The 23738-nt window shown below is 49.2% G+C and overlaps 1 protein-coding gene across 1 annotated transcript in view; it reads right to left on the bottom strand.

The window, feature by feature from the left end:
• Window positions 1–16156, bottom strand: part of PRKAA2 (protein kinase AMP-activated catalytic subunit alpha 2) — a 38910-nt gene extending 22754 nt beyond the window's left edge. The window contains exons 1-3 of the mRNA XM_068140686.1: window positions 16047–16156; window positions 9113–9254; window positions 4723–4816 (exon numbers count right to left, since the gene is read on the bottom strand). Of these exons, the coding sequence (XP_067996787.1) occupies window positions 4723–4816; window positions 9113–9254; window positions 16047–16140 (330 nt within the window). The 5' untranslated portion in view covers window positions 16141–16156. The remainder of the gene's footprint in view (window positions 1–4722; window positions 4817–9112; window positions 9255–16046) is intronic.
• Window positions 16157–23738: the final 7582 nt, after the last annotated feature.

The raw sequence follows: 23738 nt of genomic DNA, 5'->3' as shown, positions 1-23738 counted from the left end.
AAAGGAAGTTTCCCACCCTGCCTTCTATGACAGAATCATAGAATCAACCAGGTGGGAAAAGACCTCAGAGATCATCAAGTCCAACCTATTACCTAACACTTCATGACAACTAAACCATGGCTCCAAGTGCGACATCCAAGCCTTTTTTGAACACCTTCAGGGACAGTGACTCCACCACCTCCCTAGGCAGCACATTCCAATGGCCAACCTCTCATTCTGGGAAGAACTCTCTCCTCACCTCGAGTCTAAACCTCTCCTGGCACTGCTTGAGACTGTGTCCTCTTCTTCTGGTGCTGGTTGCCTGGCAGAAGAGACCAACCCCCACCTGGATACAACCCGCTTTCAGGAAGCTGTAGAGAGCAATAAGGTCTCTCCTGAGCCTCCTCTTCTCCAGGCTAAACACCCCCAGCTCCCTCAGCCTCTCCTCATAGGGCTGTGCTCCATACCTCTCCCCAGCCTTGTTGCCCTTCTCTGGACACGTTCAAGTGTCTCAATGTCCTTCTTAAACTGAGGGGCTCACAACTGGACACAGGACTCAGGGTGTGGCCTAACCAGTGCTGAGTCCAGGGCAGAATGACTTCCCTGCTCCTGCTGGCCACACTATTGCTGATGCAGGCCAGGATGCCATGCCATGATGTGTTTGCAAATGATGTAGCCAAGTTAGAAACCTACATTGATCTGAGCTATCAAGAACAACTCAGTGATGACACCTATGAGGCAACAGCCTGCATCCCAATGGAGCCAGCTTTGCTGTACAGCACATGCAGACTGAGGCTGGACAAAGCACTGCAGAGGATGCTGCAGGGAGCAGTTCCTCAGACAGAAAGTTTGGGAAAATAAAAGCTAAAGAATCATAGGATCACAGAATGGCTTAGGTTGGAAGGGACCTCAGAGATCATCTACTCCAACCTCCCCACCGTGGGCAGGGACACCTCTCAACTAGACTCAGCTGCTCAAGGCCTCATATAGCCTGGCCTTGAAACATCCCCAGGCAGGAGGCATCCACAGACTCCCAGGGCAGTCTATTCCAGAGTCTCACCCTCCTACTGAAGAACTTCTTCCTAAGATCCAGTCTGAAGCTGCTCTCCCTCAGCTTCAAACCATTCCCCCTTGTCCTGTCTCTAGACACTCTTATGAAAAGTCCCTCTGCAGCCTTCCTGTAGGATCCCTTCAGGAGTTGGAAGACAGCTCTAAGGTCTCCCTGGAGTCTTCTCTTCTCTGGCTGAACCACCTCAGCTTCCTCAGCCTATCCCCGGAGCAGAGGTGCTCCAGCCCTTGGATCATCTTTGTGGCCTCCTGTGGACTCAGTTCAACAGCTCTGTGTCCTCATGGTAGGGACACCAGAACTAGAGGCAGTATTGGAGGTGAGGTCTCAGCAGAGCAGAGTTAAGGGGCAGAATCTCCTCTCTTGCCCTGCTGGCCACACTCCTCTTGCTGCAGCCCAGCACACAGCTGCCTTCTGGGCTGCATGAGGGCACTGCTGGCTCATAGGGAGCTTCTCAGCAACCAACACCCCCAAGTCTTTTTCTTCACCCAAAAACAAGGTGGCATATTGTGAAAATTTTAATTAGCTATATATATTACTTATAAAACTGTAGAAGCTATATTAGAGAAACTGCATTTAAAATGATGAAGAAAGTGAGTGGTTTTAGTCATTTCACTCATCCCTCTTCAGGAAAAATCTAATTTCTGAATGCAGAAAGTTGAGAGGATCCAAATTAATCATTGAAAAGGTCCAGATGGGAAAAAAATGCTGGAAATCAGGACTGTAGGCAGACAAGCAAATGGAATCAGCTCCATTGATCAGTGCACTATTCTAAACAAATTTATTATAAATTGTATTGATGTTTGGAGCACAGAGAGGAAACATAAGATGGGCTGATCCTTCACCTGAAGCCTCAGCCTGGATGCCCACCTCAGGCCAGTTTTACTTCCTTGCCCTGCCATTGCCCCCTACCTATGAGAAAGTCCATGGGGGGCACACTGCTGGCCAGTGGAGGCCAGTGACAAGCGGAGTCCCTCAGGGATCAGTCCTGGGACCTGTCTTGTTCAACATCTTTGTGGGTGACATGGACAGTGGCATTGAGGCACCCTCAGCAAGTTTGCTGATGACACCAAGCTGTGCAGTGCAGCAGACACACTGGAGGGAAGGGAGGCCATCCAGAGGGACCTTGACAGGCTGGAGAGGTGGGCACAAGACAATCTCATGAGGTACAACAAGAGCAAGTGCAGGGTCCTGCATCTGGGTCGAGGCAATCCCAGGCACAAATACAGGCTGGGCAGTGACTGGCTGGAAAGCAGCCCAGAAGAGAGAGACTTGGGGTGCTGGTGGATGAGAAGCTCAACATGAGCTCTCAATGTGCACTTGCAGCCTGCAAAGCCAATCAGGTCCTGAGCTGCATCAGAAGAAGTGTGGCCAGCAGGTCAAGGTCTGCTGAGACCCCACCTGGAGTACTGCGTCCAGTTCTGGAGCCCCTATTGCAAGAGTGATCTGGAGGTGCTGGAAGGTGTCCAGAGAAGGGCCATGAGGATGATCAGAGGGCTGGAGCACCTCTCCTATGAGGACAGACTGAAGGAGTTGGGGCTGTTCAGTCTGGAGAAGAGAAGGCTCCGAGGTGACCTAATTGTGGCCTTCCAGTATCTGAAGGGGGCCTACAGGAAGGCTGGGGAAGGACTTCTCAGGATCTCAGGTAGTGATAGGACTAGGGGGAATGGAATGAAGCTGGAGGTGAGGCGATTCAGGCTGGATGTGAGGAGGAGGTTCTTCACCATGAGAGTGGTGAAGCCCTGGAATGGGTTGTCTGGGGAGGTGGTTGGGGTGCCGTCCCTGGAGGTGTTTAAGACCAGGCTGGATGAGGCTCTGGCCAGCCTGATCTAGTGTGGGGTGTCCCTGCTCATGGCAGGGGGTTGGACCTAGATGATCCTTGTGGTCCCTTCCAACCCTGACTGATACTATGATACTTTGTAACCATGGTATCACATTTCATGGGCTCAACCTGTGCCTGAGATACTTTCACAAAAAACACAAGTGTTAGAGGTTGGAAGGCACCTCCAGAGATCATCCAGTCCGACCCCACTGCCAGAGCAGGATCACCTAGGGCAGGTCACACAGGAACACATCCATGTGGGTTTGGAAAATCTCCAGAGAAGGAGAATCTGCAACCTCTCTGGGCAGCCTGTTCCAGGGCTCTGGTGCCTCCACCATACAGAAGTGTCTCCTCATACTGAGGCGGCACCTCTTGTGTTCTAGCTTGCTCCCATCATTCCTTGTCTTATCCTTGGGCACCACCACCAAGAACCTGGGACCTTCATCTTGACATCCACCCCTCAGACATTTATAGACATGGATCAGATCCCCTCTCAGCCTTCTCTCCTCAGGTGTTTGAAAATGTTCTTCAGATAAGCCACATCCTTGAAAAGGTCTTCAAAAAAACCCCAGCTGGAGCCAAGGGGGAGTCTGGGGAAGGTGAGTGGACTGGAATGGAGACCACACCGAGCGGCCTCCCCCTGCAGTACCGTAAATCTGCTGCCGAATCGTGGGGGCTTTGACAGGCAAACCACAGCTAAAAAAAAAATAATTATAAAACCAGCTAGTTTTCCAAATATTTGCACTGAGCAAGATGTTAACCATGGATATTTTGGTCTGGGTATCAAAATACATCAAAGAGCGCTGCCAAAAAAAAAGAAACAACAAACCCAAACTGCGCACCACTTTTGGTGCGAGCCAGGTAGGAGACGTTCCAGATGGGATTGCTGGGAAGCAACTTCTATTTTGGGGCCTTAACCCTCACCAACACTGCCTTTAGCAGCCCTTTTCACAGAATAATTGTTAAGGCTGGAAAAGACCTCTGAGATCATCAAGTCCAGCCTACAACCTAACACCACCACATCAGCTAAACCGTGCCACCAAGCGCCACATCCAAGCTTTTCTTAAAGATCTCCAGGGATGGCGACTCCACCACCTCCCTGGGCAGTCCATCCCAGTGCCTACTCAGCCTTTCTGTGAGGAAGTCCTTCTCAATATCTAACCTAAACCTTCCCTGTCTCAGCTTCATACCATGGCCTCTTGTCCCGTCACAAGTTGCCTGGGAGAAGAGCCTGACCCACACCTGACTACGACTTCCCTTCAGGTAGTTGTAGAGAGTGATAAGGTCCCCTCTAAGTCTCCTGTTCTCCAGGCTGAACACCCCCAGCTCCCTCAACCTTTCCTCATAAGACTTTCCCTCCAGTCCCTTCCCCAGTCTGGTTGCTCTCCTCTGGACCTGCTCCAGCACCTCAATATCCTTCCAGAGCTGCACACAGTGCTCACCAGTGCCAAGTACAGGGCAGAATTCCATCCCTAGTCCTGCTGGCCACACCATTCCTGATCCAGGTTAACATGCCATTGGCCTTCCATGCCCCCTGGGCACACTGCTGACTCATGTCCAGCTGCTGTCACCCAGCACTGCCAGATCCCTTTCTGCCAGGCTGCTCTCCAGCCACTCACCCCCCCCAGTCTGAAGCACTGCATGGGGTTATAGCGGCCAAAGTGCAGGACCTTGCACTTGGCCTTGTTGAACCTCATGCCACTGGCCTCAGCCCATTGACCCAGCCTGTCCAGGTCCCTCTGCAGCATCCTCCTACCCTCCAGGAAATCCACACTTTAGAGGCACATTTTGCCTCTAAACACTGTCCTCCCCCCACACAAGCACTGGGGCTGACAGATGGGGTAGTGGCACTTACACGTCCGTGCTTGCAGATGTAATCGAACAGTTCACCGCCGGACACGTACTCCATGACCATGAAGAAGTCTGTTGGAGTGCTGATGACCTGGTACCTTCAAAAGTGGGTTTGGAAAGGCAAAAAAAAAGGAAAGAAAAAAAGTAATTAAGAATGAGGAAAGGCTTTTAAACAGATTGTTTTAGCTTCAAGTGAAGCCTTCAAAGAAGCATTTGTAATTGCTTTCCACTCCTGAAAAGCAGTCTCTTAGTTTGAGTATCATCTCTCCCTTGTCTATGAAAGGATCTCTTTGACAGACCCACGGTTTTCCTTCAAGCTTTTAAATAATCCTCTGAAATCTCTGCCAGACAGTTCCACCACATTTCAGGCTGTCCTGCCTTTCAAATTTCCAGCTTGGCTAAGAACTGCAACAACAGTTTTAGAAACGAGGCTTCGATAGCTGGGGCAAAGCAGTCCTCCAGTACTTGAAGGGGGCTGCAAGAAGGCTGCAGAAGGACTGCTTCCAAAGGTCTGCAGGGGTAGGATGAGGGACAATGGTTTGAAATTAGAGCAGAGCAGATTTACATTGGATGTTAGGAATAAGTTCTGCACCATGAGGGTGGTAGAACACTGGAACAGGTTGCCCAGGCAGGTAGTCAAGGTCCTGGAGATAATTCAAGGTCCAATTCCTGAAGATATTTAAGGTGAGGCATGATAAGGCTTTGAGCAACGTGATCTAGTGGAAGATGTCCCTGCACGGCCCTTCAAACTGCCTACCTCAATAGCCCCTCCTACAAGGACAGGCTGAGGGAGCTGGGGCTGTTCAGCCTGGAGAGAAGAAGGCTCCAGGGAGACCTAACAGCAACCTTTCAGTACCTGAAGGGGGCTACAAGAATGCTGCAGAGGGACTGTTTGCAAAGGCCTGCAGTGACAGGACAAGGGGCAATGGTTTGAAATGAGAGCAGAGCAGATTTACATTGGATGTTAGTAACAAGTTCTGCACCATGAGGGTGGTGAAACACTGGAATAGATTGTCCAGGGAGGTAGTTCAGGCCCCATCCCTAGAGATATTCAAGGACAGGCTCGACATGGCTCTGAGCAACCTGATCTAGTGGAGGATGTCCCTGCTGACTGCAGGGGGTTTGGATTAGAGGACCTTTGGAGATCCCTTCCAACCCAAACTGTTCTATAATTCTCACTGATTTCCAAGGACAAAGATAAAGAAGTTCTCTAGATACTAGAGTGAGCTTCTCTTGGAAAGGTACAGAAACAAAAGCACTCCAAGAAGCTGATGTTCAAATATTTAATCCCTCTATACTTGAGAACAGGCCAAAAAAAGGAAAAAAAGAAAGAAAGAAAGAATTATCATCCTTGACTTGAAAATTTATTCTCCATTTTCATTCAAAACCCTCCCTGAATGCTGTAGAGGGATTTCAGTGTCCCAGCTGGTGCAAACCGCCAGTGATCTCTGAGGTCAATGAAGCTGCAAGAGTCCACAGCAGCACCAGCTGAGCCCCCCTCTCTGTTTTATTTCAGATACATTGGTGTTTGCTCTGGGGTTTTTCCCAGCTGAATTCCCAGGGGTTATGATTTGAAACAAACACATTTCAAACAGCTTTCGGCGATCAGCCAAGTGGAGAGGGGACAGTCCCCACAAAGGTCAAGAGGATCAACCTCATTCCTCTGAAGTGCTTTGAACCCAGACACATAAGTTATTGCTAATTACTGTGAAATACCCACTACTGCTTTTAGATACATGTAAAAAGCTACTGTGAGAGGAGGTTTGTGTCCCATGCTCTTCCTCCTCACCTCCTTTTACATCACTGTATTTCATGACTGCAGCGTGCACCAGAGAACACCAACACAGTTAAACTGGGCAAGTAGTGGCCCTCAGGGGCCCCTACTGGGACCTGTGCTGTTTAATACTGCCATCAATTACACAGACAGTGAGATTGAATGCACCATCAGCAAGTCTGCAGATGACACTAAGCTGATTGGTGTTGTCCATACACCACAGGGACAGGATGGCATCCAGAGGGAACTGGACAAGATGGAGAGCTGGGCCCAGGTGAACCTCATCAAGTTCAACAAGAGCAAGTGCAGGGCTCTGCACCTGGGCTGAAACAATCCTCACTATCAATACAGCCTAGGGGAGGAGGTGATAGAAAGCAGCCCTCAGGAAAAGGACTTGGGGGTGCTGATGGATGAGAAGCTGGACATGAGCAGGCAGTGTGAGCTTGCAGCCCAAATGGCAAATCACAGCCTGGGCTGCATCAAAAGCAGCATTGCCAGCAGATCCAGAGAGGTGATTCTGCCACTTTGCTCTGCTCTGCTGAGACCTCACCTGGAGTACTGTGTGCAGCTCTGGAGCCCTCAACATAGGAAGGACATGGACCTGATGGAGCAAGTCCAGGGGAGGGCCACAAAAATGATCAGGGGGTTGCAGCAACTCTGTTGTGAGGACAGGCTGAGGGAGGTGGGGGTGTTCAGCCTGGAGAAGAGAAGGCTCCAGGAAGACCTAATAGCAGCCTCCCAGTACCTGAAAGGGGCAACAGAAAGGATGTTTACAAAAGCCTGCAGTGACAGGACAAGGGACAATGGCTTCAAACTAGAGAAGAGAAGGTTTAGATTGGATATTAGGAGCAAGTTCTTTACTATGAGGGTGGTGGAACACTGGAACAGGTTGCCCAGGGAGGTGATTGAGGCCCCATCCCTGGAGATATTCAGGGTGAGGCTCAACAGGGCTCTGGGCAACCTGATCTAGTGGAGGATGTCCCTGATGACTACAGAGGAGATCAGACTGGATGACCTTTGGAGGTCCCTTCCAGCCTGGACCATTCTATGATTCATTTTCAGGCTTTAATACTTTGACAAATGTGTGAACAGGACTTAACTTGCAGGATGCTGGGTACACAGCTGAGGACTCTTGCTGCCTTTTTCATGGAATAATACCAATCTGTTCTCCAATAAATCCAGGGAGCTGCACAGTTACTCTAAAGTCAACAGTTGCTGCATGGTTAGTTATTTAACTGTAGAGAGAATTTGTTTTCTCTTGCCTCTAAGTCCCAGGTATTTGCTGTATCCCCTGCCAGTTTTAAGGCTGACCTAAATGTCAACTTCTCCTTGCAGTTACCATTCAACAGCTTTCTTTTATAGAAATGCCAAAGATATTATCGAGTGCCTCATTAACGTGGACTGCCTGCACAAACTGGGGATTGAGAAGGAATCCCAGAGGCTGGAGTGCAGGTGCTGATTTACAACTCTCAATTCAGCTTCATCTGAGTGGCAACTTTGAAAACTTCTGTCTGAATAATAAATTAAAAATAATGTCCCTTTAAGCTCTGGATAATCACAGCCATTAAAACAGAAATCCTATTGACTTCAGGCCAAGGCTTCGCTCTATGAGCCTGACTGAGCTGCAGCTCCTCAGGCATAACTCTCAGTAGCTTCTGCAGACAGGAAGTTTAAAAAGGGTCATCATAAAAACAAACAAACAAAAAAACACACCACCAACCCCAAACTCCTAACAGCAGGAAAGTCCAGACCCTCTCTCCACACCTTTCCAGTGGCCTCTCCATGGAAGAGAGGGCAGACTGAACAGCTTTAGCTGAGCAAAACTTGCTGCAGGGCTATTGGCCTCTTACAGTAACTTCCACTCTCCATGGAAGAAACACAGAATCACAGAATGGCAGGGGTTGGAAGGGACCTCTGGAGAACATCTTCCATCTTCAACTGTGCTGGAGCAGCTCTCCTATGAGGACAGACTGAGAGAGTTGGAGCTGTTCAGTCTGGAGAAGAGAAGGCTCTGAAGAGACCTTATTGTGGCCTTCCAGTGTCTGAAGGGGGCTTACAAGAAAATCAGGGAGGGACTTCTTAGGGTGTCAGGAAGTGACAGAACTGGGGGGAATGGGTAAATTCAGATATGGGTAGATTCAGATATTAGGAAAGAGTTCCCCATGAGGGTGGTGAGACATCGGAACAGGTTGCCCAGGGAGGTGGTGGAAACCTCATCCCTGGAGGTCTTTAAGGCCAGGCTGGATGTGGCTGTGAGCAACCTGCTGTAGTGTGAGGTGTCCCTGCCCATGGCAGGGTGGTTGGAACTGGATGATCTTTGATGTCCCTTCCAACCCTGACAATTCTATGATTCTGTGTGCTCCCGTAAGTTAGTGGGAGACTCTCAAAAAGCAACATTCGCCTCTAACATGCAGAAACTTGACCACATACCTACCATTTTCCACTACACCAAGCCATCTCCTGAAACCAAGTCGACTTCAGTATGTGAAGCCTTTGCAAAGGGAGGATTAAGCTGAGCACAAGTATGTGAAGCCACCTCCAGAAGCCAAGACAGTATCAGTATGTGAAGCCTCTGCAAAGGCAGGAGTAAGCTGAGGCCAAGGCAGAAGAGGTTACTTACAGTTTGATGATATGAGGGTGCCGGAAGAGTTTAAGGTTTTGAATTTCTCGTTTGATCTTTCCCACCACATCCAGGCTCCTTATTTTCTGTCTGTTGAGGATTTTAACTGCCACTTTGTGCCCTGTCAGCTGGTGTTCCCCAACTATTAGGAAGAGAGAGCATTGCAAAGTCACTAAACACTGTAGCAAGCCTCCCACACCGCATTCAGGCCACTGTGATTTATTAGCAAAAAGGCAACCTTGAAGTGTGGGGGGGGAACAAGAAGCAGAAGATGAGGGGGTGAAATCTTTGCACTTTATTGTGGACTCATGGAAGAGAGGGGACTGCAAAAACCACTCAAGTAAATAAACCAGAGGAGTGAGTTATTGGAGGAGCTAATTTGCAAGGATTCATAGCATGTAAAACCGAGATCAATCAGAAACAGACATATGGACACGGCAGAGGAGAATCTCCACTGGAGCAGGCTGGCTGCTAAAATCCCTAAGAAAACTGAAGCCTGAAAACTCAACCATCACATGTCTTCTTCAAAAACACGATACAGGGATTTTCCCCTGCCCAAAAATAGGCCTGCAGGATTTGCATGACTAAAATGAATTTCTATTTATACTTTCCTGAGCGTGCGCTGCTTGGTCGGACGACAAGCTGGCTTCAGGCTCTGGCTTTGGAAAAGATACAAAGTCCAACAGGGGGTTTTTAGAACATGCACTCAGCTCAGTAGCTCAGTGCACTGAGATGCTGTTGCTTATCTCCTGTGCATGGTGGGGGGGACAAACTAACTAGGAGCAGCACCACTGTCTCTGGGGAGATTGCACTAAATCATGTGGAAGGCGGTGAACAAATGCACAACTTGAGCTGTTTGTTATCATTAAATGGAGTACACAAAGCTCCTAGGAAGCAAGATTTATGCTGAAATTAACAGCAGGAACTGCTTGAAACCTTGTCAGTTAGATGCTGCTGGCTGAAAAGGTTCTCTGGCCTTGAGCTACCCCTTATCAGCATTTTCTAAGGTGATATTAAAACCGGTGACAGACGGAGATGGGTTTCCTACAGACTGCAGGGAAAACCTGCTTACAGTCAATATTTGTGCTCTCTAATTAGGAGCCTTACCCTGCCAGTTAATAACAGAGAGTGCAAGGAGTTAATAATCACAAGCAAACCTTGTTATTACATTATTAAGACTCTGTAATTTTGGAAGCTCTAATGAGCTGATCAGAAGCGTGAGCGGGCGGCGTGAGAAGGGCAGGGCGGCAGCAGTGGCGCTGCTCAGGGCACACCAGGTCACTATTATTAGCCACCAGATAAGACCTACTGGAGATTCTTTCCTCAGTAAGAGCATTCTAAAAATACAACCACTTTACTGCCCTTGAAAAATTAAAGCACCCACTTTGCATGCCCATTTTCTTCCTCAACAGTACTTAAAACTCCTAGATGAAATGGAAATAAACTGAGCATTTGCAGTATAGATGCAATTGAGGGATTAGCTGAGGAGGCAGATAATTCCCTTGTGCAGCGCAAGGAGAGTGCTGTAAATAGTCCAAGAAGGCCTTTTCCCTGCAGCATCCTCAGGCAGAGGACAGTAGGGCAGTGCTGGACCTGCCCCATGGCAGGGAAGTTTTGCTGGAGCAAGGGTCTGCAAAGTAGAGTGTGTGCAAGGGGGACAAAAGGATGCTCAAGGTTTACTCTGGGCTGGGGTACAGCCTCTTCAATTCACCACAAGCAATTCTTCCCCAAGCTGTCATCTTATGAAGGGCACTGATCTCCCATTGCCAAGGTAGTCACGGTGTATCATAGTATCATTCAGGGTTAGAAGGGACCACAAGGATCATCTAGTTCCAATCCCCCTGCCATGGGCAGGGACATCCCACACTAGATCAGGCTGGCCAGAGCCTCATCCAGCCTGGTCCTAAACACCTCCAGGGATGATCTTGAAGGTCTCTTCCAACGTGGTGTGTCTATTCTATTCTATTCTATTCTATTCTATTCTATTCTATTCTATTCTATTCTATTCTATTCTATTCTATTCTATTCTATTCTATTCTATTCTATTCTATGTTACACCAAGGAGGCTGGGGAAGGCAGGACAGAGGAGCATAAGACAACTTCAGCAGGTTCCTTGAGATCCAGTCCTCTACCAGCAACATTTGGTCAGTTATAGCACCGTGACACCTCTGCTCTCTCTTTCATGGAAGCACAAGAAGCTCTGCTTTGAAAGATTCCCCTGACTCATTCAGTTCCATTAAAGATTTATAACAGGCTAAGCCACTAATTGGGAAACTGAGGAACAGCAAATCAAAGAGGTTTATCGCTGAGCTAGGAAGAAAACCCCAGTTTCCACCACCCTTTCTTTCAAGACAACCCTTTTTGGCTTTTTCCAGGTACATGCTGTGGAAGAAAAATTATTATACACTTGGGGAGGGGGTGGGGGAAATAAAACAAAATGGTCATGCCCAGAATGAGTAATTCTTGGTTTTAATACCATTGCTGAACAGTTATCTCTTTCCCACCCATGACAAACAGTGTGTAACTCTGTGAAGGTTTGCTAGCCCAAACACATTAATAATTAAAAATAAACAGCCTATTTTGTAATCCATCCTTTGCTTACAGTAAGCATTAGATAAAGAGATATTATTGTTTCAGTCCCCAGTGGCTTGTTAAGCCTACTTGAAGGCCTTGAGAGACAGACAAAGGCAGAACAAAATTTGCTGTGCGGTGAGAGACTTTTAAGCCTTTCAGGTCTCTCCAACTGCAGCCTGTAGATGCAGGCATTTTGACATGGGGCAGGATGGACAACCTTCTGCCTGCTCATGGCATCATAGAATCACAGGATTGTCAGTTTTGGAAGGGACCTCAAGGATCAGCAAGTTCCAACCTCCCTGCCATTGGCAGGGACACCTCACACTACAGCAGGTTGCTCACAGCCACATCCAGCCTGGCCTTAAAAACCTCCAGGGATGAGGCTTCTACCACCTCCCTGGGCAACCTGTTCCAGTGTCTCACCACCCTCATGCTGAAGAATTTCTTCCTAACATCCACTCTGATCACTGTCTCTGACCCCACATGCTGGAGCATGTCAGTGGGGTGATCCAGCCCAGGGATGAGGAGCAGAGGCTGCCTCTCATGCCTCCCACAGGCATGGAAGGGATGATTGTGCAGCTTGTCTCCAATGGGTTTATCCTCTCCTCACCCCAAGGGTGGTCAGCAGTGGTTTCAGGTAGTGGTGAGGAAGCCTTCTCCTTCCCTCTATCTCCACAGATTAAAAGCCCAGGGGGAGGAAGGAGGGCTGAGCAGCAGCATTAGAAAGGGGATTTGAGCCTATGTCTTCTCTTTTAGCAACAAGTCCTCAGGTAAACTCCACCACAGCTTAAATCTGGCAACTAGGACTCTGCTGGGGCGAGCAGGGGACATGGATTCAAGACTGAGATGAGGAGCAGCACTGCACACTGCATTGTATAAAACCCCTCTGCCATTAGGGTTAGGTGGCAACCCTGACCCTAAACTCCAAAAAACAGGACCAGAAGAGATGTGATGCGAGTGTCCTTAGCTGCTACCCCCTCTGCTCACAGGTGTGACTGCCTGGGCAATGAGAATGATTCAGCATTAGTTACTATTAAGAAGGGAAGAGATACAATAGGATTTGTTTCTGAAAGAACACCTTTCTAGTCCTAATTCAGGTTTGGGGCTTCTTTTTGTATAAGAGAAAAAGTGAGGAGGATGAGTGTTTATCCTACAGTAAGCTGAAATAATCATTAAAACCCCTTGACAACATGGGATTTTAGCAGCAGGTACCAACAAAGCCTACCTCTGGGCACAGGTTTGATGCAGCTGGGGCAGCACAAGCAGTTAATATTGTTGCAACTGCTTCGGGGAAAGGCAAAAGTTTAGGGAGGGGCGAGAAAGCTCCTTTCCCATCAGCTGTGCCAGCCCTTATCTTAGCCCAAAGTTAAAAATGAAATCCATCCAAAGCATATATTTAGCAACACTGTATTAATTCAACCCCAGTGCCACTTATCTTGTATCATCCTTCCTTTCCCTTTCCTTCATCTCTGCCATCTCTTAAGTTTCTCTTCCCACCAACACAAGGGTTTGCCCTTCAGGAGCAATGGTACAGCGCCTGGGAAAATGGGATCTGACCCTGGCCCAAGTCCATCATAACCAATACAAACATAACACAAGCACTGCTGGTCCTTGAGGGACCACAAATTGGTCACCTTGGTGGCCAAAAAGCGTGGGTAAGAAACCACAAAGTGGCCATCAGGGACATCATGCATGGTACTGCATGGAAAAATATTTGTGTTACTCTGCTGGATTGTGATTGAAGCTCTCCAAGCAGCAGCCCCCGTGAACCTCGTTGTGCAAGGGCTGCTGTGGTCTTGGAGTCTTTGGGGTTTCACAGGGTGGGATGTGCCCAGGATAAACACAGCAGCCCTCTGTCTCATCTGTTCTTACCAACCACCAGCGGAGGAGATGCCACCTCCTTCCTTCCTTGCTTCACTAAACTCAAAATCCAAGATCATTTCCCCAGCTCTATTTTCTGCAAATTAATCTTATCTTTGGCCTGGAGGCCAGAGACAAGAACTTAGCACCAGCTCTCCCTGTATTTGGCATCATTCTGTGTACCAATGTTGGCCCTTGCCAGGAGACCTCCTATCCACCCACCACATTCACACCCACCATGTTAACTCCTGCCGCTTTTCTCTCTCCTGTATTTCCACCACCATTTCCAGCTAGAATTTCAGCATTACCATCAAAATCCTGCTCTCATCTGCCAACCTATTTTCTCACATCCATGCCCTGTGTGGTCTTCTTGTAAATGAGATCAAGGAACTGACCAGACTTAAAACTAATAATTTCTTGCAGTGTTAAGCTAGTTTTTAGGAGGATCAATTCCCTGATGACCCAGACAGCGCTGAGCCAGAATGAACATCCCCAATGGGGCAAGAGGGATTTTTTCCCCCCTATCCTGCCTCTGGTTTCTGATGTCTCAAAGTGACTGCTCATCTCCAGCCACAAATTCAAGCTTTAGTTACCACCTCATCCTCACTCAATCTTTCTTTTCATTGCCATTTTTTGTAGTTCTTTCGTGATTATAATCCTTAACAATTGGTGTTTATGATTGCTTAACCTTGAGGAGTAAGGCGGGGGGGGGGGGGGGGGGGGGGGGGGGGAAAGCTCCCCTGACAAAGGCTTGTTCAAGGCAGAGTTTGAAGAAAACACATCAGCAACAAGAAAAACATCACTGATGGCACCAGCCTCCTCAGTGAAAAAGCAATTATGACCCACAACAGAGAACACTTGAACCAATCAGGCAAAAATCTCCTTGCTTTTCTCATGTCTCTCGCTAAACAGGGCGAGAACACAGCTTTGTCTAGCGCTTATTTGATGAAAATGCTACAGTTCTGTAGCGGTAGGAGGTCTCCTTTCTTCATCTCCATTTCCTACCTCCGAGCCCAAATTTCACCCATCAGCTGCACGCAAAATATCAAGGAAAACATTTAATAAATATCTATCTCTACAGATGAGTACTACTTACCTATAAAGGATTTTGAGCTAGAAAATCTCTGTCTTTGGAAACTGTCAGGTTTTAACAAAGGTCAGGGTCATACACGGGGAGTGGGGGGAGGGGGGGGGTTGTGCTAGTTACTCCTAGAAGGCAGTTAAAGCAAGAACTCTATTGTTGGCAGGGCTGACTTTGGGCTGCAAAGGAAAATAAAAATTGCCTTTGGAGCACTTTTGGAGGTCTGCTGATACGCAGGAGTGATTTAAATGGTCCTTGCTGTGAGAAATATTTATTTTGATAATTTCTCAAGGCAGTAAATTTGTGGTTTGGGATTAAACACAGCAATATATTTTTAGGGGCCTGATTAATGGTCACAGGTGGATGTAGCTCCAGTGGTTGTGGTGGTTTCCTTCCCCCTGCTGTCAATTTCGATTTATTTTAAAACCCCACTGGCTGAGTGTGGGGACATCACCCCCTTCACCCAGCCACAGCTCTGTGGGTAAGGTCCCAGCAGGGCAGGGGCACAGCTGCTCCCTTGGCTCCATCCAAACTCATTGCCAACCTGGAACCACAGCTACCTGTTTTGCTTGGGGGGGCATTTTTAATATCTCAGTTCAAAGATAAAATTCACACCCAATTGCAGAATTCACGAGGGGGGAGGGGATTATAAATATTTGGAAATCTCACTGACAGGTAAAGCCAAACTGCTTTGAAAATGCTCTGGCATGAATGACAGAGGAATCCCCCCGTACAGCCCCAGCCTGACCCGACCCCTCCATCCCTGCTGCCGCAGTGCCAGCCCCGCGGGAACCGCTCCCCGGCTGTCACGGAGGCTGCGAGGCTCCCGGCGCGATGCGTAAGGGGGCGGCAGAAGAAACCCCCTGGGCTCCCCCGTGCTGAACGGCCACCTGGCCACGAAGGGGAAGGGGCAGCAAAAGGCAGCAGGGCCCGCAGGCTAGGCAGGGAGCGGGAGGGATGCGGGTCGGTGCCCGGCGTGCAACCTCCCCATCGCCTCCCTCCTAGTTCGGGAGGAAAGTTTTGGTGGGTCCTGCTCGGAGCCCCGGGGCGGGGTGGCGGGGGGGGGCTGCAGCAGCAGCAGTGGCAGTAGCTAAACGCTCTGCTTCCGAAAGGCGAGGTCTGTATCTCCCAGCACCTGCTCGCGACCCTCCTTGCCATCCCTCTTCCCCCACCGCGACAAAGGGCCGCCTCCCGCCCCGTCCCCACCGGGGAGGTGCCGAGCACCGCCCGCCGGACCCCCGCTGCCCCCCGGGGGATGCTGCGCGGCGGTGGCGGCGTCAGGGAAACCGCCGAGGGGGAGACGATGGCCGGCGCGGAGGCCCGCGCTAGCGGGGAGGGAAGGAGCGGAGCGGAGCGGGGTGTGCGTAGCCCGGCGAGCCCCGGCCCCCTCCCTGCCTCCCCGCGGCCGCGGTACTCAGCTCTTGACTTTGCCGAAGGTGCCGACCCCCAGCGTGTCTCCCAGCACGTAGTGGCCGATCTTCACCCGCCCGTCGTGCTTCTGCTTCTCGGCCATGTTCGCCCCCCGCCGACGGACCACAATGCACAGGGCCGGCCCGGCTCGGCGCGGCGCGGCTCGGCTCGGCGGGCGGGAACGGCGGCGGCCGCGCTGGGTGCGCGGGAGGCGGCGGCCGCGGAGGCGGGGAGGGGTGCGGCGGGTGCCAGGTGGGGAGGGGGTGGATGGATGGGTGTGTGCACCTGCCTGTTGGGGGGCCACAGATGGAGGGCGGCATAGGAGCGACGGTGACATCTTCTCCCGGGGTGTGCCCTTCCGCTGCTGCAGCCTGGGGTGGTTTGAACGCGCCTTGGGGTGCGTCTGCCTGCGAGTGACACCTGCCTTGGGTGATGCTGATCTCGATGGATAAGAATCATAGAGTGGTTATGGTTTGGGCAAGAAGGGGCCTTTAAAGCTCATCTAGTCGAATCCCCCACCCTGCAGTGAGCAGGGACATCCCCAACTAGGGTGGATTGCTCATAGCCCTGTCCAGCCTGACCTGGAATCTCTCCAGGGATGGGGCATCTGCCACCTCTCTGGGCAATCTGGGTCAGTGTTTCACCACCCCCATTGTTTAATTTCTTCCTTCTGTCTAGTCTAAATCTCCCCTTTTAGTTTAAAACCATCGCCCCTTGTCCTGTCCCAATCCCCCCTGCTATGCACATAGCTAGGAGTGACACCTTTGGAGTGACATCATGCTGAGAGTACATCCCCCTTGGCATGCACCCATCTTTTGGTGCACTCTCCTTATGGTGTTCATGGCTCATGAACTGTCAGAAGGTGCATCTCACTGCTGCTGGCACCCTCCTTGGAGTCACAGCTGCCTAGAAGGTGCAGCTGCCAAAAGGTGACACTCCTTGTGATGCACTTTGTGCATCCGACAGTGCACTCCACTTGGGTTGAACCTTCCTTATAGCACACCTTCTGGGATGCACCTTCATGGAGGTAGTACCCTCCTTGGAGAGCGTGTGCCTGAAAGTGACACCCACCCAAGGGTGACGCTGTCCTTGGGGTGTGCCCTCCTTATGGTGCACTCTGCTTGCGATACGCTGTCTGTAAGGAGGTCACACCTGCCTGGGCATGCACCCATCAGAGGGTGGCAACTTGGCACCTCCTTTTGGTGCACCATTTTCAAGGTGATCCCTCCTTTTGGTGACACTTTGTTTGGGGGTGGCACCAGCCAGGGAATTTGCATTAGGTCCTTAGAATGCATCCCTGCAGGAGGGATGCTGTGGGGTGGGGAGGCATGGCCCCACAGGAACCCTGTGAGGCTCAGCTGCACCTCAGGCTGGGAGATGAGGTGGGTGGGCAGACGGGGGTTGATGGTAATGAAGTAGTGTGGGCAGACTGGAGAGTGCAGTGGAAGGGGTGTGAATTCGTGTTGGGGTGTTTGGGTAGTGGGCTGGAGGGGGAGAAAGGGAGCACCATGGTGAAAACTACAGGGTGGGTGCCTGGTTGGGTGGTGTCATGCTCTGGGCCCTGCATGATGAGGAAAGGAGATGGCACTTACAGTGATGCCCTTCACCTTGCACTTCAGGCTGGGAGAAGTGGACACCCAGTGTGTGCAAGTGAATTCATGAGCGGCTGGGAAAGGCCTGAGTTCAGGGTGGCAGTGGTGCTACCCACTGCCAGCAGCTGCTGGGTGCAGTGTTGGGAGTGTGACATTGGGTGAGCAGTTCTCATTTGGCAAAGCAGCTACTTGTGGGTCAGTAGCTGTGTTAATACAAAGGAGCAAAACAGATGCACAGGACAGAAAACATCAATAACACCACTGCTCAGTGCAGCCAGCTGAAACCATCTCCATATCTTGGCAGGGCTCTCAGCTGCTGTTTCTCATGGGCTAGCAACTCATCCTAGTGCTAGCCCTATCCACTGTCAGCCCTGGGACAGCCTGCAGTCTGGGAGGGCAATGCTGTATGCTGAATAAGAACAGGGCTGCTCAAAGTGGGCTAATTCTGGCTAGAACTTCTCACTAGAAGTGTGCTTTGGGGAGAAAAAACACTTTATCCTGAAAGGAACTGCTGTTTATGGATCCCATCTCTTTCCTGTCATGAAACTTTCTGGTTTTACTCATTAAGAAGAGAGCTGCAACCCCAAAGAGGAAGACTTTGCCTTGCTGCACAGTAACTGAGGCTGTCAAGCAGCTGATGTGGGTATAGGGATGAATTGATGTGGGTATAGGGATGATTTGATGTAGGTCTCCTTGCTTTGGACTCCCATGGCCTGGGTGATGGGACTCCTGCAAATGCCTCCCTGGGACCTCTGTGTATCCAGACCAGAGCTCAGGCAAAGCAGGAGGTGCTCTTCGCTGACAGACCTGTGCTAGGTGAAGGTTTGTTGTTTCTGCAGAGGCTCAGGTCCAATTCTCTTTCAAGCAGTCATCTGATGGAGAGTTTGTCTGAAAGTCCAAAACGTTTCCTAGGGAAAGCAGGATATTCTCCCTCATCTCCTAAACATGATATGAACTTTGTCTGGACCAGATGAATAGTTCAATTAAACAAACAAACAAACAACTATGCATGAGATTGTGAGTAAGCAGCCCAGCTGAACACTGGCACTGGTCAGGCATACCTGAAGAGCAGCCCTGCAGTGTTTTAACAGTGTTCATTCTGACCTCTCCATTTCTTGTTCACCTATGTGAAGTAGCAGGAAGAATCACAAACAATCCACACTCTGGAGCAGTAAAAGAGCTCTTTGGAAAGTTGGAACAGGAGTGTGTGTGTACACAAAGGATACCTGATAATGGCCAGACTAAGCAGTTGGATTATCATAAATAGTAACATGGCAACTTAATTTAACTGACTAGAATCATGGAATTGTTAGGGTTGGAAGGGACCTCAAGGATCAGCCAGTTCCAACCCCCCTGCCATGGGCAGGGACACCTCACACTACAGCAGGTTGCTCACAGCCACATCCAGCCTGGCCTTCAAAACCTCCAGGGATGAGGCTTCTACCACCTCCCTGGGCAACCTGTGCCAGTGTCTCACCACCCTCATAGTGAAGAACTTATTCCAAACATCTAATCTGAATCTACCCATTTCTAGACTTGTTCCATTCCCCCCAGTCCTATCACTCCCTGACACCTTAAAACAACTAAAACAGCAAGCTCAAGGGGGGACAGAGGAACGTTGCTGTAAGACAAACCCAAATGTGGTGTAATGAAACCATGTCTGTTCCACCTACCTGAAGGTGGAAGAGCAATAGTATTTACAAATAATAGACCTTAGGGAGATTGTAAGAACATTATCTCCTGGGAAGCCTGAGAAAATTCTGTCTTCTCCAGGCAGCTGCAGAACTGTCACTCCATGCAGGTCTTCACCTTTGCAAGGCTTTGCTCATAAGAGCTTGTAGGTTTTGTTTGATCTCCGCTTCCAGTCTTGGCAAGCCCTGCCTCTACCTGAATGAAGCACCACAACAAATAGGTGAGATGTCAAATGCTTGTGGGGTTGTTTTGTTTGGGGGGTGGTTTTTTATGTGGTTTTGTTTTGTTTGTTTTTGTTATTGTGTTTGTTTCTTGTTTAATGGCTGAATTGATATGTTTAGCAGGAGCACAGGAAGCAGATGCACTGTTTTGCCATCTTGCTTGTTTCCTAAAAGCTGGTAACTAAAGCTCGGCGCAAACTGATGCATCACGACATTATTCCCACAGCCTGTCACACACACAGAAGCTGTTTACTACAAATATTGAATGAATAGGGATCAGATTTTTAATTTCCAGGAGATATTGGGTGGGGGGAGGGCTTGAGGCTTACAGGAGACAATAGAAAGCCTTTTACTCGGCGGCAAGGTGCCACGAGGTGGGTGGGCACCTTCCACCTGCACCAGCGCTGGTGAGAGCTGAGAGCAGGCATTCTGCAGTGTGCTCCTGGGGAGCTCAGGCTTGGGGATGTTTGCTTATTTTTTTTTTCCCTCTGCCTTTTAAATAAACACACAAATGTGAGCGTGCTTATATGTTTGTGTATCTACTCAGCTCATTTACACACACTAAGGAAGGGAGCTGTGCTCACAGGAAGGAGCTGGAGGGTCTGAAGTGAAATGCTGGGTGGGGAAGCGTTGCTAGGAGATGGAGACTCCAGCGTCTGGCGAAGTCGCCTCTTTATTTTTGGTGTATATCACACAAAATGGTATTTGACTGTGAAGCAAGGCTAGAAATCTCTTCCCTCAGCTTACATTTTCATCTCTGAATTATCTGTCTGTGCCTAGTAGCATTGCAGCTCTTTTAGAATGGAAATCAAATGTAGACAGGGTGCTGCTGTTGAGTGCAGCTGGAGGCTGGGTGGTTTGCAATCTCCAGGCTGGTTAAATTTCTTTTCCTTTTTTTTCCTTTTCCCCCACTCGTTGAGAAATCCCTTGTTTGAACAGCAGGATATGCTCTCTCTGGGGGTGGGAAGCATCCTTACATGCCTTTGGTTGTTTTGTGGCCAGTTATCTCTGCTTTTGCAGAGGCTGTGTGTTAGCAGTCTTTTTTAATTCTGGGTTTAGGGTTACTAAATGCATCCTGCTAGGGCTTGTTTGCTCTTGCTTTGCTGCTTGTGCCCCTTATTGCACCCCAGTGCCACCCAGGAGTCAGCCTTCCCCATGCAAACATCTCCACCCTCCTTGCAGCCAAGGACTGTGCAACAGCATAGGGAAAGCTGCTGGGGGGCATTTTTGCTTGGGGCACTCACCTCTCCCTGGTGTGCTACCAGGGCTGCATTCACAGTAGATATTAGGTCTGAATGCAGAAATTGAAGGATTTTTAGCATCCCTTTGTGGAGTGCTGGAGTCTTCTTCTCTGGAGATACTCAAAACCTGCCTGGATGCAATCCTATGCAACCTGCTCTAGGTGACCCTGCTTTAGCAGAGGGGTTGGACTAGATGTTCCCCAGAAGTTCCTTACAATTCCCGCCACCCTGTGATTCTGAGTCCTGGACAGAAACATAGAGGCCCCTCACAGCTTGCAGAGATTCATGCCATATGCTCAGATTTTGATGATGCTCCCTTCAGGCACAGAACTCTCTTCACTCAGCATACAAAGGGCTTTTTTTGGTAACACAGGGCTGAACGGCAGGATGCTGAAGGGTTGGGAGGGCCTCAGGCCAACCTGGCTGCTGCCCTCTTGCAGCACTGCCTTCAGTCACTCTTGTGAACCTGTAGATGGGCTCATAGCTGAACATCTCCAGACACATCTCACCTGTCAAAGGACTTCAGTTCATCATGCTGAACCTCTCAACCCATCTGGGAAGAGGTTAGGATTCTGTATTTTCTCAGTTCAGTGCAACCAAAAAAGACCATCAGCTCTGTGCATCTGTTTATACAAAAGCTCAGGTTCTGGGGCATGCCATCTGACCCTTGTAAATGCCCTAAATCTGTGGATTTTCAGGAGGATTTGCTTCCCCAGTCTGTGTTTGGAGGAGATAGTTAATGAGATAATGCAGCAGTGGGTAAACTGTGACATGTGAAATGGGTTGGTTGGGTTTTTGTTTGTTTGTTTGGGGGGGGGGGGGATTGAGTGTTAGAGAAATTACATAGATCAGAGGCTTATGAACATTGGTTTTGTAACCAAGCAATTCCCATTTCTATTATGTAAGGTGATGTTATTTTTCAAACCCCATGCACTTGCCACGGGCAGGTGCTGAACTGGTCAGGCTGCTGTGTTGGAAATGTAACTTTTCCAGGAGTTAGTTACTCAGAAGCAATATCTTCTGCTATCATTGCAATATAATGCCACAACATGCAGTATTAGAAGTATGCCCAATGACAGGACAAGGGGCAATGGTAGAAGTTGAGTCATAGGAAGTCCCACGGAAACAGAAGGAGGAATTACTTCACTGTGGCGGTGACAGAACACTGGAACAGGCTGTCCAGGGGGGTTGTTGAGTCTCCCTCTCTGGAGGTATTCAAAACCTGCATGGAGGTGTTCCTGTGTGATGTGATATAGGTGATCCTGCTCTGGCAGGGGGGTTGGACTGGATGATCTTTAGGTCACTTCCAGCCTCTAACATTCTGTGATTCAGTGAAGTATTATTCCCCAAATGTGGTGCTTATGGGTCCAAAATCTCTTATGGTCTGGTTTTGGCACTGAGTGAAAATCTGAACTGCATGGCAACTTGTGATGCTCTGGTGGGAGTGTGTGCTGGAAGCCCGTCCTGAGTCAGAGTGGAGAAGGAGTGTGGCGTTTCTTACATCCAAAATAAAACACTTTCAGCATGCAGTGTTCTAAACATTCATCTGATGTGCAGGCTGCTGAAAAGAGACTGCTTGCATATGCAAGCACTTGGGTGCGTGCACACTCTAACCAGCAGTTAGGGAAGGATATGTTTGCTGAGTAGTTTACTCCTTCTGCATGAGAATGAGACTTCTGGGTGAGGTTTTTTAAGGGCATGAATCACAGAATGTTAGGGGTTGGAAGAGACCTCTAGAGATGATCAAGTCCAACCCCCCTGCCAGAGAAGGGTGACCTGGGGCAGGTCACACAGGAATGCACCCAGTTGGGCTTTGAATGTGTCCAGAGAAGGAGACTCCACAACCTCTCTGGGCAGCCTGCTCCAGTGTTCCATCACGCTCACTGTAAAGAAATGAGTAACTGGGTTCTTCATCTCATTAGGAATCAATAGCAATGAATTCCTATGATTATTTTATATGGTCTGTAGTTAGGGCTATGGTTACTTGGGGGATCATTGTTAATGCAGATATGTACACTAGTCCTTTTTCTGCAATCATGGAAGCAATCTTTTAGGCTGTATCCACAATATGGATGCAAGGTGAGCTATGTGGGGAGGTGGGAGTTATTTGTTATTTTTTTTGTCTCCATGCAGTCTTACCCTCTGTGGTGGTTTGGCCCTGGCCTGGAGGCCAGATGCCCACCAAAGCCACTCTATCACTCCCCCTCTTAAGTGAACAGGGGAAGAAGGGAAAAAAAATGTAACAGAAGCCAGGAATAAGATAGGAGCAATTTTAATAACACTAATAAGCAAACAGCAATAGACAGTGTGGAAGGAAAAAGCAGAGAGAGAGCTGTTAGTCTCTACTGCCCAGCAGCAGGATAGAATAGAATAGAATAGAATAGAATAGAATAGAATAGAATAGAATAGAATAGAATAGAATAGAATAGAATAGAATAGAATAGAATAGAATAGAATAATAGACCAGTTTAGAAGAGACCTTCAAGATCATCATGTCCAACCTATCATCCAACACCACCTAATCAACTAAACCATGCAACCAAGCACCCTATCAAGTCTCCTGCTGGACGCCTCCAGTGATGGTGACTCCACCAGGAAGCAGGGCTCCCTAAGCTTGGTGGTTACTTGGGAGGATAGATGCCATGGACAAATCCCCACACTTCTTTCTATCACTTAATTCTTATACCTGAGCTGGCCTCATATGGTATGGGATACCTCTTTGCCAGTGTGGGTCAGCTGGCTCAGCTGTGTCCCCTCCCAGGATTTTGCCCACCCCTCAATGTACTCTTGGGGCAGGGAAATGTTGAAAGGACACAGCCTGGATACTGGATTCAACAGTAGCCAAAACACTGCTGTGTTATCAGCTACTGCTGCAAAAAAAAAACCCACAGCACTAGAAAGATGCTGTGAGGATAATTAATTCCAGCTCATTCCAACCCAATACACCCTCCTTTT

Source organism: Melanerpes formicivorus, unplaced genomic scaffold (genome assembly GCF_026170545.1).
Source record: "Melanerpes formicivorus ecotype bairdi unplaced genomic scaffold, bMelFor1.0.p_v2 SCAF_7, whole genome shotgun sequence".
In the NCBI taxonomy this organism is placed as follows: Eukaryota; Metazoa; Chordata; class Aves; order Piciformes; family Picidae; genus Melanerpes; species Melanerpes formicivorus.
This window is presented reverse-complemented; position numbering and strand designations above follow the sequence as displayed.